Genomic DNA, 14,631 nt, shown 5'->3' with positions numbered 1-14,631 from the left:
GGCTTCTCTTGTTGCAGAGCATGGGGTCTAGGCGCACAGGCTTCAGTAGTTGTGGCACACGGGCTCAGTAGTTGTGGCTCGCTGGCTCGAGAGTGCAGGCTCAGTAGTTGTGGCGCATGGGTTAAGTTGCTCCATGGCATGTGAGATCTTCCTGGACCAGGGCTCGAACCCATATACCCTGCATTGGCAGGCGGATTCTTAACCACTGTGCCACCAGGGAAGTCCTTGATTATCTACTGTTTACCAGGTACTTTGCTAGGTGCTAGGGGCACAGTGGTGAACAAAACTTCATAGGATTTCAGGTCCTCGAGGCCCTCACTACCTGGTAGTGGAGACAGGTATTAATCAAATCACCATCAGATATAAAACCCCAACTGGGACAAGTACTAAGAATACAATCCATAATAGGGGGATTTGGCCAGTGGGGGAGACTTTCTTGTGGAAGTAATGCTGGAGTTGAAAATATTAAGATAAACGGATGTACGTTAGGCAAAGAGAGGAGAGCGAGAACAGTCTAGCCAAAGGAAGTAGAACGTGCAAAGGCCCTGAGGCATGGAGGGGGCATGGTGAGCACGAGGGGCTGAAATAAAAGTCGCATACAAGGGGAATACAGAAGAGGATGGAGACACAGAAGAAGGAAGCAGACTCTCCCCAGCCAGATTGCCTATGCTGTGGTTTCTTTATCTAAGAGCAAAGGAAAGTGTTGGAGCTATAGCTATTAAGTCCTGCTCTGTCCTGTCCCATATGTGGGTTAAAAGGTAACCTCCTTCCACTCACCAGCCCTAGTATCTGCAAAAACCTATGCACTCGGTACTTGCCATTCATTCATTTAAAGATTTCCAAACATTGATTTACTGATGTGTCTGGCTAAGTGCTAGAAATAGAATGGTGAGCAGCACAGACAGGGCCGGGGCCTTCACTCCCATTCTAGTGGAGGAGACAGAGAGAAGTAAATGAGCGATTCCAGCAACGTGTAATTAGCACACGGTGGGGGAAAGGAGAGGGCGCTGTGGATTTGCATTTCTCTCCGGTGTATTTCACTCTGACCTTTCAAAATCTGCACAGCTTTGGCCCTGCTAGCTACTAGTCACGCCCTCGTTCTGTTTTCTCTGCCAGCCACTGCTTTTGTTGTCCGTTAAATTAATAGATGGACAACACTAAATGACTCTTTCAAGATCGGCTCAGTGGAACTCGCCGTGCATTGCCAGACGCATCTCTCAGGGTCTAATCTTGGCTGACCCAGTTTCCCTGCCTCAGCTGAGCAGAGATAGTGCCCAGTCAGCTCTGTTATCTAGGTCATTAAACAGCAGGCACCGTGCAGGCTCTGCTCTGCCAGTGCCTGCCTTTCCTGCAGGTGCAAAGTCCCTCGAACAGCCTTCCGGTGGCGTTGGGTGACCTATGTCCATCTAGCCTGGGGGTGGCGCTTGGCCAGGGCTTGGGCTTCCTGACCCGGGGGATGAGGGTAGGCATAGCGTCAGGAGGTGGGTCCCGCGTTTTGCAGGTGACTGTTCAGAGAGTAATGCCCTGCCGGTTACAGTGGGTGGAGGTGATAGTTTCTAAGCCCTCTTTCCATCTCTCTCAAGTGACAGCTCAAATCTAGACTGAAAAGCCAGTGTCTTAGTGATTATGAAAAACAAAATAATTTATAACTGTGCACATGATCTTTCTGGATTGTACGGGCAAGAGCACGGGTTCTGGAATCCCAGCTTGGCCTTCTACCTGTGTGACTTTGAGCCCAGATACCTGGCCTGTCTGAGGTAAAGTGGGGTAATAGCGTCTACTCGTGAGATAGCTTATAGATAAATAATCTAGCACAGGGCCTGATAATGTTGTAACCATTCTCGTGACGATAGCAGTTATGGTGTGCTTTTCAAAATTCAGCTCCCTTTTCTGGATTAAGGGAGAGAAGGCATATTTTCGGTCGAGTTTTCCCATCCAATCCCATGTTTACTGTAGTAACACTTGTGGATCAAAAGTAGGTAATGAGGGACTTCCCTGGTGGTGCAGTGGTTGGGACTCCATGCTCCCAATGCAGGGGGCCCGGGTTTGATCCCCGGTCAGGGAACTAGATCCCACGTGCACGCCGCAACTAAGAGTTCGCGTGCTGCAACTAAGAGTTCATGTGCTGCAACTAAGACCTGATGCAACTAAATAAATATTTATTAAAAAAAAAAAAAAAAGTAGGTAATGAGCTTCCTCTCACGACCATCCCATGCTCCGCCTGACGTGGAACTGTCTCCTGGCCTCTCCTGCAAGTAATGACCAAGGTCTTTTCTTTCCTCCTCCCCTCCCATCTTCTCACCCTCACGTAGGTGAAAATCGCATGGACGTTCTGGCTGACGTCTGGGACCACTTCTTCACTGAGACGCTCCCCACCCTGCAGGCAATATTCTATCCAGTTCAGGTCAGTCTTACTGGGGAACATCCTCCTGCCGGTCTGGGCAGCCTGTCTCATTCCTTGGCCTTTGCCCCCTGGGGCCTGCCAGTGAATGGGGGAAAACCAGGGGATTGGGTGCTGCCTGAGCCGGCTCAGGACCTCGGACATCCTTGGAAGGCCACTCTGTTCTGTATTCAGCATCTAACCTCAAGCAACGAGCAGTGCCTGCAGACCTAGCAATTGGTAGGCGCTCTCTTCCCTCTTGGTTTTGAGTATGTCTGTATATTCTTGGAGTGGGTTGTTTCTTCTTACTTTTCAGAAGTAGGGAAGGTGGGGCAAGGAGACTTTTTCTTTCCTTTTCTTTCTTTCCTCCACCCCCTTCTTTGAAGCACAATTTTCTGGCACGTTTTCTGTGGCTCCCAAATTGTGGGAAAGGGACAATGTTCCTCGCCCCTTGTAAGGGATTCCTGAATACGAGAAGGCCCGTGATGTTGCAGAAAGAACTGGGGACCTGGAATCAGTAGCTGGGTTTGGGCAAACTCATTTCCTGTTTCTAGGCACAGCTCTGTTTCATCTCCTGCAGAATGAGGAATTTAGAGTAAAACCGAGTAGCATCTCTTATGCTTCTTATTCTGTGAGCTCAGCTCATTCTACCACATGCGTTGGTTTCCCTCTACCTTCCTGAAGTAGCTAATAGCAGGACTGGTCAGTGCTGGGTCAGAATGGACAGCCCCTCAGGCAGACTGACCAATAAATATTCTTCTCCAAAATGTATGTCTCTGTCACACGCTTATGCTGCTATGTGCTCATGAGCGCACCTCCCACTGCAGTTAAGACATCATATCTATTGTTGAAGTGCAGGCGTGGGTGCCGCAACAATGCAGCCATTAGCAAAGGTAGGAATTACCTTGGACCAGAGGTAAGGGCCCACGTGCTTTGTTTGCTCTGAGTGGTATTTTCAAGGAAGTTGGAGTTCTTTTAAATACATGTCAAATATTTAAAAATTGGGAGGTTATGCCTTCAGAGTCCATCTCCCAATTCAGGTTTGCCCCTAACAATTCCAGGAGAAGTGTCTGGCCTGCAGCGCACTGCTCTTTTCATCTCATCCTCAGCTCCACCCTGCACCCCTGCGAGAGGATTTGAAGCATTTATGTGGATGGTTCACTCCCTGTGTCCACAGACTTCTCCCTTCTCTGCAATACTCACTCTTCGGCCAACAGTGGGTCTTAAGAAGACACACCAGGGAGGTAGGGTTGGCAGATTTCGCAAATCAAAATACAGGATGCTGAGTTAAATTTCAGATAAACAATGAATAATGCAGTATTTGGGATATACTTATGCTAAAAAACGATTCAAATTTAACTGGACAGCCTCTGCTTTATTTGGCAGTCCTACTGGAGAGGGGGTGTAGACCTAGGTCCCCCTTAGGACCATTTGGGCAGGGAACTCCAAGGTGCGGATACCCGGATGGATTTAGAATGGGGGGGGAGGGATCTGAGTGGGCATGGCCCCGTGCAGTCATTGGAGGCCCAAGAGGGGCCCTCTTAGCCTCAGATCCAGGCAGGAGCCCAGTTGCATGAGTCTGAGGATGGTACTGTCCTGCTTCTCTTGAAAAATTCGAAGATCTGGCCAGGGTTGCTCTTGCCCCTGTCTGCCCCTCCCCCACACAATTTCCCAAGTGCTACTGCTGGTCCAGACACCCCACTCTGAGAACCCCTGAGTTAGGGACTCTTACCACTGGTAGTGACACCCCCAGAGGTGTCTGTTTGTCCAGCTAGGTCCTTCTCGCTGTGTAAGTGTCTGTGTGAGACCTGCTTCCTCACTGGACAATGTGTTTGCGTGCCCACTGTGTTCAAGGGTGTGGAACTTTGCTTGCCTCTTTCTGTCTTGTAAAGTGAAAGGAGTCCTGGCGATGAAGCGAGGGGACAGATACCTATGAGATAGAAAGTCAATGCCGAGTGCTGGGATGTGGTGCAAAGAATAGAAACTGTAGGACCTTGAGGAAAGTGGGGGGACTGCTGTCATTGGAGGTGGTTGGGGAAGGCAATCCAGGAGTGGTTAAGCTGAGCCTGTGAAGCATGGGTGGCGTGTATCTCTTGGGACTGGAGGGTAAGGGGATGTGGGGATGGCAAAACCTCTCTTGCCCATGTTTCTGTAAAACCCTAAGGAGTTGCAGGAAGTGCAAAACTTCCTTAAACCTTGGTCAACTTGAGGGATGGGAAGCTATGTCGTCTTTGGGAGGATACCCTAGTGATACCTCACCTCTACCAAGGTGATTTTTGTTGTGCGTTGTACGTATATGTGCAGAGGAGAGTCCAGGAAATGGGCCCTCCTTTCCCTTTCTGTTTTGGGAACCTTTAGGAGCTCTAAAATCAAATAGTTTAGGTTTGAGATCCAGCTCTATCTTGGGTAAATTGCTGTCACTCTGGGTGTAGGGTTTTTCATCTGTGGAGCGGGTTTAGAGTAGTATCTATCTCAGAGGTGGTCATGAGGATTAAATGTGCCATTTCCATCTAGGATATTGAGAATCAAGCCTAGCACATGGTCAGAGCTTAGTAAGGGTCACAGCTCTTATGATCATTACTTACTGTTTTCATCCTCTGCCCCCAGCCTACATGGTTGAACAAGTCCCTTTCTTCTACTTTCCCAGTGATTTTTCTTCCTGTGTTTCTTGCATTTGCAGAAGAGTCTAACAGGTCCTGTGTTTCCTTCTTTGCCTGGCACATGATAGGTGAGCAGGTATTGAATGGGTGAAGCTGCGGAAGCAGCCTTGCCTGTAGGGAGGCGCTGTTGACCTTCCGTCTCGTTTCTTCTCATCTTCCACCTTTCTGACCACTAGCACACCATGGCCCCCACTGTACGTGTCTTGTATCACCTTTGGGTCACCTAGGCAGGTTGAGTCACACCTTATCTGAAGTATAATTGATTTACAATATTAGTTTACAATGTTGTACAGCATAGTGATTCCATGTTTTTATAGATTATACTCCATTTAAAGTTATTATAAAATACTGGCTATATTCCCTGTGCTGTACAATATATCCTTGTATCTTATTTATTTTGTACCTAGTAGTTTGTACCTCTTCATCCCCTACCCCTGTGTTACCCCTGCCCTCTTCCCTCTCCCCACTGGTAACCACTACTTTGTTCTCTGTATCTATGAGTCCGTTTCTGTTTTGTTATATTCATTAGTTTGTTTTATTTTTTAGATTCCACATATAAGTGATAAGGTACAACATTTGTCTTTCTCTGTCTGACTTATTTCACTAAGCGTAATACCCTTCAGTTTCATCCACGTTGTTACAAATGGCAAAATTTCATTCCTTTTTAGGGCTGAGTAGTACTCCTTTGTGTGTGTGCGTGTGCGTGTGCGTGTGCGTGTGCGCGTGTGCGTGCGCGTGCGCGTGTGTGTGCGTGTGTGTGCATGTGTGTGTGTGCGTGTGTGTGCGTGCGTGTGCGTGTGCGTGTGCGTGTGCGCGTGCGTGTATTTATATACACACACCACACCTTCTTTATCCAGCGATCTGTCTATGACATTTAGGTTGTGTTCACATCTTGGCTATTGTAAATAATGCTGCTATGAACATTGGGGTGCATGGATCTTTTCGAATCAGCGAGTCACACCTTATCGTAAATGAAGCTTTTGTTCTGAAGGACGGGGGCCAAGTCTGTGGCTGTTTGACAGCCCCCCGGGCCTTGCAGACACCTCGTTCCCCCCGACCATCCATTTGTTTTGCTGGCCCCCACGTGGTGGGTGGCAGATCCCGCCAGCTCTCACCTCCCGACGCTGCTTCTTCTTCTCTCCTGCCAGGGCCAGGAGCTGACCATCCGCCAGATCTCCCTGCTGGGCTTCCGCGACCTGGTCCTGCTGAAGGTGAAGCTGGATGACTTGCTGCTGCTGGCCCAGCCCCAGCTGCCCTCGTCCATCGTCCAGATGTTGCTCATCCTGCAGGTGAGGCTGGGCGGAGACATCACCGCAGGTGGAGGGGGAAAGGGCCCTGTGGCCAGAGCACCCTGGCTCAGTTTAGTGTCCTTTAGTGTCATCGGTCACGTTCCAGTTCATTTGTCCATTTGCTGTGTGTCCACTGTGCACCGTCAAGGTCCCTGGTGCTGTGCTGGGTGCTGGGATCCCGGGGGAAGCCAGAGGAACACTGCCCCGTCCTTCAGGGAGTGGACACCCTTCTCCCCCATCCTGTCATGTCAGGGAGCCTCGTGTTGTAAGTTACGACCAGAACCCACTTCATCCCAGCTCAAGCCAGACCAGGAACCCACAGGAAAGGTCCTCAGGGGCTACAGCCACAAGTGAGACCACGTCAGGCCACAAAGCTGCCAGCCTCTCTCCACTTACTGGTCTCTACTCGTATCTGGTCCACCTGGCTTCTCTCTGACCCTGCCTCTCCTGGCCTTCTTGGAGTTGGTCTCTCTCTCTCTCTCTCTGCAGAGTTGCAGTCAGTGCTTCAGTTTGCGCCGACAAACGTGGCATCCCACGGCTTGCATGTTTCCACCAAGAGATGACCCAGGTGGCTGCCAGCATCTCTTAATCCCAATTCGAGATCAACGATAGGAAGATGAGCTAACCCTGGTTGGTTCCCGGCTATCTGCCAGGCATGGGCCAAGGACTTAAAGCGTGTTGCTTTCTGAATCAGATAATCCAAACCTTATGAGCTGGACACTGTTGTTAGTGCCATCTTACAGACGAGGAGACCGAAACCCAGGAAGTTTATGTGTTCGCCTGAGGTCCCGCAGCACGAGGTAGTAAGATTTAGAACCATGTACACTCAGGGGAAAGACTGATTGGCCCAGCTCGGGCTACGTGACTCCCCTTTGCACAATCGGCTAGGACCTTGAATAGGATCACATAGAATAAACATGGCCTCCGTGAGCCTGGTTCTGTGGATAGGGGTGCACAGTTCCAAGAAACAAGGCTTGTGGCCTAAGGACATCCCCAAAAATGTGGCTGCTATGCCTCTCTGACCTCTGTACCAAGTTCAGATGCTGCAGCCTCAGCTCTGAGCCCGTCCTCAGGGAAGACAGTTTCATTCTTGGTCAGGCTGGTGAGGTTCCCTGGCTGCCGTCTCGGTAGGGGTGGAACGTCAGGTGTGGAACCCCTGATCTCTCCCTCCCCACCAGCTGCTGTTTTCTTCCGGTTCTCTAGCTGGGCCATCCTTCTGGGCCTTCTCCCCCTTTCCTGAGGTCAGAGAGGAGGAAGGGTTACCTAACAGAACAAGAGGGGGTGTCATTGGCTAGAATACCAGGTCAAGTATTTTTATGAAAAGGAAGGAGAAGGAATGGGGATAGGAAAGCATGCGTATGCAGCTCAGGTCTGTGAAGCATAAAATAGGGCTTGGGTCCTGAAGAAGGAGTCTAGAAAAGGAGGCCTCTGGGATTCGGAGAGGAAGATTAGGAAAGGAAAGTTGGGCTTCCACACTTCCATTTCCATTTATATTGTGGGAAGTCGGGCAAGGAAACAGTCTCTGTTTTCCCATTTCACAGATGAGATGGAGGTTCAGAGAGGTTGGCAAGCTAACTCAAGGTCACGTGCTGATTTGTAAGAGAGCTGGATTTGTCACCCATTCCTCAGCTCTCGCTCTTTCTACCTTCCCACCTAGCCTCTCCCGGCTACCACTGCCTCCCCTCCCGCAGCCTCCCAGCGTACTTGGAGACGCCCCATGAGCTTCTGAGGTGGTCTCTTTAACACAGGACATTTGGCCTCATTTCCCCGAGGGCCTCCTGGGACTGGTTCCCTGGTCCACGTTCTTCTACACTCTGGGAGCCAGGAAGCCAGAGGCGGGGGTGTGACAGTGACAACGGCAGGTTTCTCCCCAGTCCAGGTCCAGCTCCTTGGGTGGCAGGGGCGGCAGCTTCTGGATCTGAATGGAGCGTGCAGGTTGTACTACCCTGGGACCATTCCTGCTACAGGAAATTTAGGCCCCAGTAGTTAGAATTGCTCTGCTCTCTCCCTGGGCCCCTACTTCCCACAGCGCCATGAGATCTGGGGCTGGTTTTTCCCTGCCTAACTCATATGGAGAAAAGAGCCATTTCTCAGGCCATCTCTCCCTTTCCCAGTGCTCTTCCAAAATGTCCCTGAACAAACCCCTCCCTCCCCAGAATATACAAGGGGTTCAAACTCCTGTGGGCCATGAACTCCTGTCCTTAGGCTGTCCAGGAAGAGGCTGAACCAGAGATCTTGACCACTGTGGAGATCCGGTTCCCCCTGGCAGTGGCAGACAGGTCTGAGACCATCCTAGAATGGTCCCTTCCTAGGGGACCTGCCAAGCCGAGCAGGAGTGCTCCCTGCCGGGCCAGCCCCCAGGGCCCCCAGTCTCAGCAGGGCCCCGTGCTTGGTTTAATTGTCTCCTGTCGCCATCGGGAAACTCTTTAACAAGTTTTGAACCAGGAACCCCACGTTTTCCTCTTGCACTGGGCCTTGCAGATACGTAGCCCGTCCAGCGGCCAGGCCAAGGGCTGAGGGCAGCTCCCTCCTAGAGGGCTGTGTGCAAGTCAAGTTCTCAGCCCAGGGAGAGAACCATCCATCTCCGGATCAGTGCGTTTGTTAGTTAAGCATTTTCTTCCCACCTCCTTCCTCTTTTCCTTATTCTGTCATCCCTCTGTTTAGTGCTTAGGAATTGTAGAGGAGGAGAGGCTTAGATGAGAAATATCAAGGCATTAAAAAAATGAGAAAAAAAAGTTTCCTCAGCTCTGAAACCCAACCAAGGTGGTTTTGGGGCTGAAACTGGTCCACTTTTGAGGCCGGGGGTGGGTCTCTGGGAGCATGAATAAGGCTCCCCGCGCCCTTCTGTTGCCTGGAGGATCCCTTTCCATTTGGGCAGATTTGTGTGTGAAGCATCTTATTTCTACTGCTGGCCTTTCCCAATGCTTCAGCTCCTGCTAAGCAGTATTGGAACCTGGGGGCGTGAAAAACCACCAAGTTGTCTCCCCATCATCACCCACTTCAAGCGCCAGGCAGCCCCACTTGCATTTTCTCTTCATTTCTTTTCCAGGCCCTTCCCAGCCCTAACTCCCAAGTCTTCTTCATCACAGCCCCTCCTCAGCCTCCTCTGTGTTTCCTTAAGCTTCCCCCTCCCTCCCACTGCCCCCAGCCACCTCCTTCGCACGGTGATGGAGCTGACGAGGGACCACGTCAGCCAGTTTCCTTGGGGGCTTCTTACACCTCACCCAGCGATCTCCAGCCTGTAGGACTGGCCCTTCCCCCTTCATGGCCCAGCCTCCAAAACTCCAGTGCAGTGGAGAGTTTTCACTTTTCAAGTGAGGGTGACATAAAATCTATTCCGCGTTGAGAATTCGATGGGACCACCCTTTGGGCTGAGCAAAGCCCCCGCAGAGCCTTGTCTCTGCTCCCCTGCAGCCCCTCAGCATGACCACCTGGCTTCCAGGGCTTTCCAGTGAGAAACTGAATTCCCTTGGAGACTGCTGGTTTTCTAGAAAACCTTGGTGACCTTCTGGCTCCTTTCAGCTCTGAGGACTCCTGTCGCGCTGGGCTTTTGAACTGATCCTTCATCTTGGTGCTAAATGTGTGTCTAGTTCCACAGTGACACCCCCTTTCTTCTACTGTTCTGGACTTCTCCAAATTCTGTTCCCCTTTCTTTTCGAGCTAATTAACAAGGGGCGGTAAGACGGGCTTGGAGCCAGACAGCTTGTGTTCCGGTCCCAGGTTTTTGCCGCTGTCCAGCTGTGTCTCCCTGGGCAAGTTACATGAGCTTTCTGGGTCTTACTTTCCTCATGTGTATAAGGCAGATGATGAGGGCTGTTGGGAGGCCTCTGTGCTCTGATACACGTGAAGTGCTTATATAAAGCGCCTGTGTGCCAGGTGTGAAACAGTCATTGTGACAGTGCGGGTGAGAGTGCTACGGTTGGAACCGCTCAGACCTCAGCCCTGGAGCTGGGGTGGGGACAGTTCCCACGGGCCCCGCATCGGGGTGGGATCCAACCGCAGAGGCCACGGTGCTCTCCGTGCGCGGTGCCGATGACCGCCCCCCATGACAAGGGCCTGAGGCTTCAGTCCTGGCTGTCCTTCCTTTCAGCCACAAGGATGCGGCCTGCCTTGAATATAGTAGGAGGGCAGTTGGACTTTGACTGACCTTTGTCTCTCTTGGGTGTTCATTTCCAGAGTGTCCACGAGCCCACAGGCCCAAGCGAGGGTTATTTGCAGCTGGAGGAGCTGGTGAAGCAGGTCGTTTCTCCTTTCCTCGGCATCAGCGAGGACCGCAGCGTCTCAGGCCCCACGTACACACTGGGTAAGGGGCACGGCTCTCAAGCTGCCAGGAGCCTCCGTGGCAATGATACCAGCTGTGTTTTACTGAGCCCCGATTATACCCCAAGCCCTTTGCTTCCCATGTGGATCGTGCAAATCTCTGCATGTCCATCGCTCATGTTTCCCTCTGGCCTGTGTCTCGGTAACCTCCCCTCTTGACAATTCCTCCCAAGGCACTGTTACCGTACCTCCGTGGCGGCGCTCGTTTGATCTGCATCTTTGATCGGTGGCTTTGATCTTTTTCGGTGTTTGCGATGTTAATTTTCCTGTATCTCATACCAGAAACGGCCTTACTGCACCCCATCCCCCCATGAGTGGAAAAACCACCAGTGATGAATTTCCCTTTGAAAGCAGCTCAGAATGTGAAGCCAGCTCATTGTGTGTGTGGCTGGAGGTACAGCTGCTGGCTGCCCACTACATTTCTATAGTTACCACCGGGGCCTTCACACCAAGGACAGGGGCTCCTGGACTGGGGGACAGATCCCGTTGTGGCCTTTTTCAGTGACTGTAAAGCTAGCATTCAGGCTCTGTACTAGTCACCCTGGAGAATCTAGAGATGAATTGGGTCTGTTCCTTCTCTCAGGGAGACCACGGCCTAGATGGGAAAATAGCTACAGAATATCATAAAAGATATGGCTCAGTTCCCCTCTGAAATGAAAATCCCCCAAATGCATGAACTCTGGGTTTGTGGTTCTATCTCCAGCATCCAGGATGGTGCCTGACACACGGTAGGCACTCAAAAAACTATATTTGTTAGACGGATGGGTGGCGTCTGTACCTGGGGCTGGGGTGACCAGCACCCCCAGACAGGTGCAGAGGCGGAAAGGGATTCCCCAAATTTGGAACCTTTTGCCCCCTCTTCTTGCTTGCATGGAGACCTAGCTGAGCTTCAAAGAAAAGGGGGGAGGAGCAGCCTCCAGCAGGCTTCCCGCCCCTTCCTGGGCCTCAGGACTGCAGAGAAAGGCAGGGCCGGCCACAGTTTTCAGGCCCCGTTTATGCTTCTCTGGAGACACCAGTATAACCACAGCCACCACAGATCCGAGGGTGCTGGCCCGAGCCTGGTCCTCCACACTCCCTCCTTCTCTGCCTCCCTCCCTCATTCCACCCGGCTGAAGGAAAACAGTCCCCTGCCCTCCCCGTGAGGAGGCCTGGGCGCCACCTTCCGGCTTTGGCCCAGCAACTGGCCCCCCGAGTTTTTGGGGCAGGTGTCAAGATGTCAGCGGGTTAGCCAGGCCATGGCACGGACCCCACCATCCTCTGGGCCTAGAGCCGGGAACAAGAATAGATTTGGAAGTTTGTTCGGTGAGGACTTGCTCTAAGAAGGGATACCTTCAACTTTTCAGCTATAATAAGACTAAAACATACTTTCATCAAATTATAAACCAAAGGCCTGAGGTTTTATTCTTATACCAAGGACAGTCCTTTTCTCTGGGGCGTTGTCACAGTAGGGGCAGAGAGGGAAGGAAACGACCTTCTTTTGATTATTTTTTTATTATATTATTGTTTCAGCAAATGTGTACTGAGACCCTGTCCCTGGCACCTTGTGAGGTGCTGCAGGTTTATCTGTGACAAAACTGACCCATCCCTGCCCTCTGGGATGCAGGGTCTGGTGAGGAAGTCACAAGCAATAGACGATGACTCATCAGTGTACGAGTGCTCTGAGTGGGGAAGTCCAGGGCCCACGGCAGGAGGACTTCACCCGGACTGGGAAATCAGGGAGGACTCCCTGGAGGAAGTGGTATCTGCAGTGGGACCTGGAGGATGAATATAAGTTAGCTGAGTAAACGGGAAAGGAAGACTGTCCCGGGCAAAGGGAAGGATCTTTGGGAGGGTTTTGGAGTTGGGGGGAGGAGGGCGGGGAGCAGGAGGGTGAAGCATTGGAGGAACTGAGAGGGCCTTAGAGTTTTAGCATGGCTGATGGCAGGGAAAGCCCCGGGACACAGACCACATCCTGGGCACTGTGCGGGTGGGCTGGATACCACCTTCCCACGCACAGGGGAGGTGAATGAAGGTCAAGGTCGCTTGGCTATTGGAGACAGGCTTCCAAAGCCCGGAGCTGTTTGCCCTTTACCAGCTTTTCCCCACACTCCACCCACACCCCACCCACCCCGTCAACTCCTAGGAGGTGACTGATTTCACTGAGGGACAACGGAGGAGCTGGTCTTTCCCTCTCAGTTGTCGACTGAAAAAAATATACAACCTGAAAGTTGAGAATTATGTTTTATTCGACGGACACACTGAGAACTTAAGTGCAGAAGACAGCTTCTCAGAGAGCTCTGAGGGACTGTTCCAATGAGGTAAGGGAGGAGCCAGGATATGCAGAAGTTTTTGCAACAAAGACCAGGTAGTCGGAACATTGAGAGAATACTGTTAAAGAAAAATAGACGTCTCAAGTCAGTGAATTTTGCGCTTTTCTGCATATGGGAAGATGCAAGAGTCTGGGCTCATTGAAATCATTCCTTTGATACCCACCTTAACTCTCTAGGGCCAGTATCCTGCTCTTCTCCATCCTGAATCCCCTCAGGGGGCAGCTTCTGTGGCTGAGGGCTTGATGGCCACAACTCCTTTGTTTACTGACACGGCAGCCGACATTCTTTGTCCACACACTCCTTAGCCCAAGAGGTGTCCGAGACCGACATGTCATCCCAAACCCCTGGATACCAAAAAGCTAACACGGCCACAAAGGTGCCCTTCCTTATCGAGGACACCCCTTTCTAGATAAAGAGAGGAGTCTCTGGGCCTCAGTCTTCCCCTCAGTCGGTTGGAGGCAATGATATTTCTCCTGCCTGTGGAAAAGGCAGCTGCCTGTTATGACGGCCGGCCGAGGTAAAGACTGAGGAGATGGAGCGGACATGAGAGATCCCTGGACCCTCGGGAGGGCTTTGCCACGGCCGCTCTGGGCCTGACTCGGTGGGAGGGGTCAAGGGCAGCTGGGACCGTCATCTCCAAAGCCACCCCTTATCAAATGCTCGTCACCTTCCAGGCCCTGAGCAAGGGCTTGGCATGCCCGCTGCGAGGGTGCCTGCTGTCATGACCTCAGACTCAGCGTTGGTAAGAAACGCCCCCCGGCTCACATGGGGTAGGTGACCAGAGCCAGAGAAGTGGTTTTCCAGGGGGCTCCCCACTGCACCCACGTGCCCACACGGGTTGATCTGGGGACTCAAGGGCAGGCCCTCTTCCTACTGGCCAGGCCGATGGGCCTGAGAGTTAAGCCTCACCCTGCAGATGTGCAAGGCTAGCTTCAGAGAGAAAAGATGAGTCCAAGGCCGCGATGGAGTGAGAGTGTGTTTGTGTGTGTGTGTGTGTGTCCTCCCTGCCGAAGCTGTCACTTGTCTCGGGCAGACGGAGTGTGGGGAAGAGGAGGAAGATAATGAAATCTTAAAAAAACCCAAGAAAACAAAAAAATCCAGGCTGCTTTGTCAGAGGTCAGGCCCGTGTTTCTACCTTTCTGGTTTCCCAAGTTTGCAGGCCGCTGCCCTGGCCTGGGTAGTGCGCAGTGTCTCCCACATGGAAGCCTGGCCTCCCACCCATGTATCCCCGTTGTGTCCTCCCTCGGGGGAGGGCCCTTTTCCTCAACATACTGTAACTCGTCCCCGTGCCCAGTAGGCATTCATGGGCTTTCAGGTGCCGGGGCCTGAAGAGGGACGCCCACCGTGGACGTGGTGGGCAGGGATCACAATGCCTGCCTTATGGGGGCCACTCCAGTGGGGCACGGCCGGCGAGCCTGGGAGATCAAAGGCCTGGGAACTGAGTCCCCAAGAAAGGACCGCCTCCTCCAGGCTTTGCTTCTCTCTGGGGAGTTGAAAGGAGCTGCCACGTCTGGCTCCGGAGCAGAGGGATGAATGCCAGGGCTCAGCGGGGCGCCTGGGGAGTGAGGGGGGAACAAAGGCTCCCCTCGCCATACCCCATGTGACAGGCGGGAGGAGGCCTGGAAGTGGGTACAGGAGGTGGCAGGGCCCAGCCCCTCTCCCTGCTCCAAGGG

At 52.2% G+C, this 14,631-nt stretch overlaps 1 protein-coding gene across 6 annotated transcripts in view; it reads left to right on the top strand.

Moving 5' to 3' along the window:
- Positions 1 to 14,631, top strand: part of PRR5L (proline rich 5 like) — a 74,313-nt gene that overhangs the window by 50,898 nt on the left and 8,784 nt on the right. For 4 of the 6 annotated variants that reach the window (XM_067749370.1, XM_067749371.1, XM_067749372.1 and 1 more), the window contains 4 exons: positions 2,313 to 2,404; positions 3,490 to 3,624; positions 6,189 to 6,329; positions 10,506 to 10,632. In XM_067749370.1, coding sequence (XP_067605471.1) covers positions 2,313 to 2,404; positions 3,490 to 3,624; positions 6,189 to 6,329; positions 10,506 to 10,632 — 495 coding nt within the window. The remainder of the gene's footprint in view (positions 1 to 2,312; positions 2,405 to 3,489; positions 3,625 to 6,188; positions 6,330 to 10,505; positions 10,633 to 14,631) is intronic. The other 2 variants (XM_067749375.1, XM_067749376.1) reach the window with 1 other exon arrangement.

Source organism: Pseudorca crassidens, chromosome 9, assembly GCF_039906515.1.
Source record: "Pseudorca crassidens isolate mPseCra1 chromosome 9, mPseCra1.hap1, whole genome shotgun sequence".
Lineage (NCBI taxonomy): Eukaryota > Metazoa > Chordata > Mammalia > Artiodactyla > Delphinidae > Pseudorca > Pseudorca crassidens.
The sequence above is the reverse complement of the archived record's forward strand: the minus strand, read 5'-3'. Positions and strand labels throughout refer to the sequence as shown.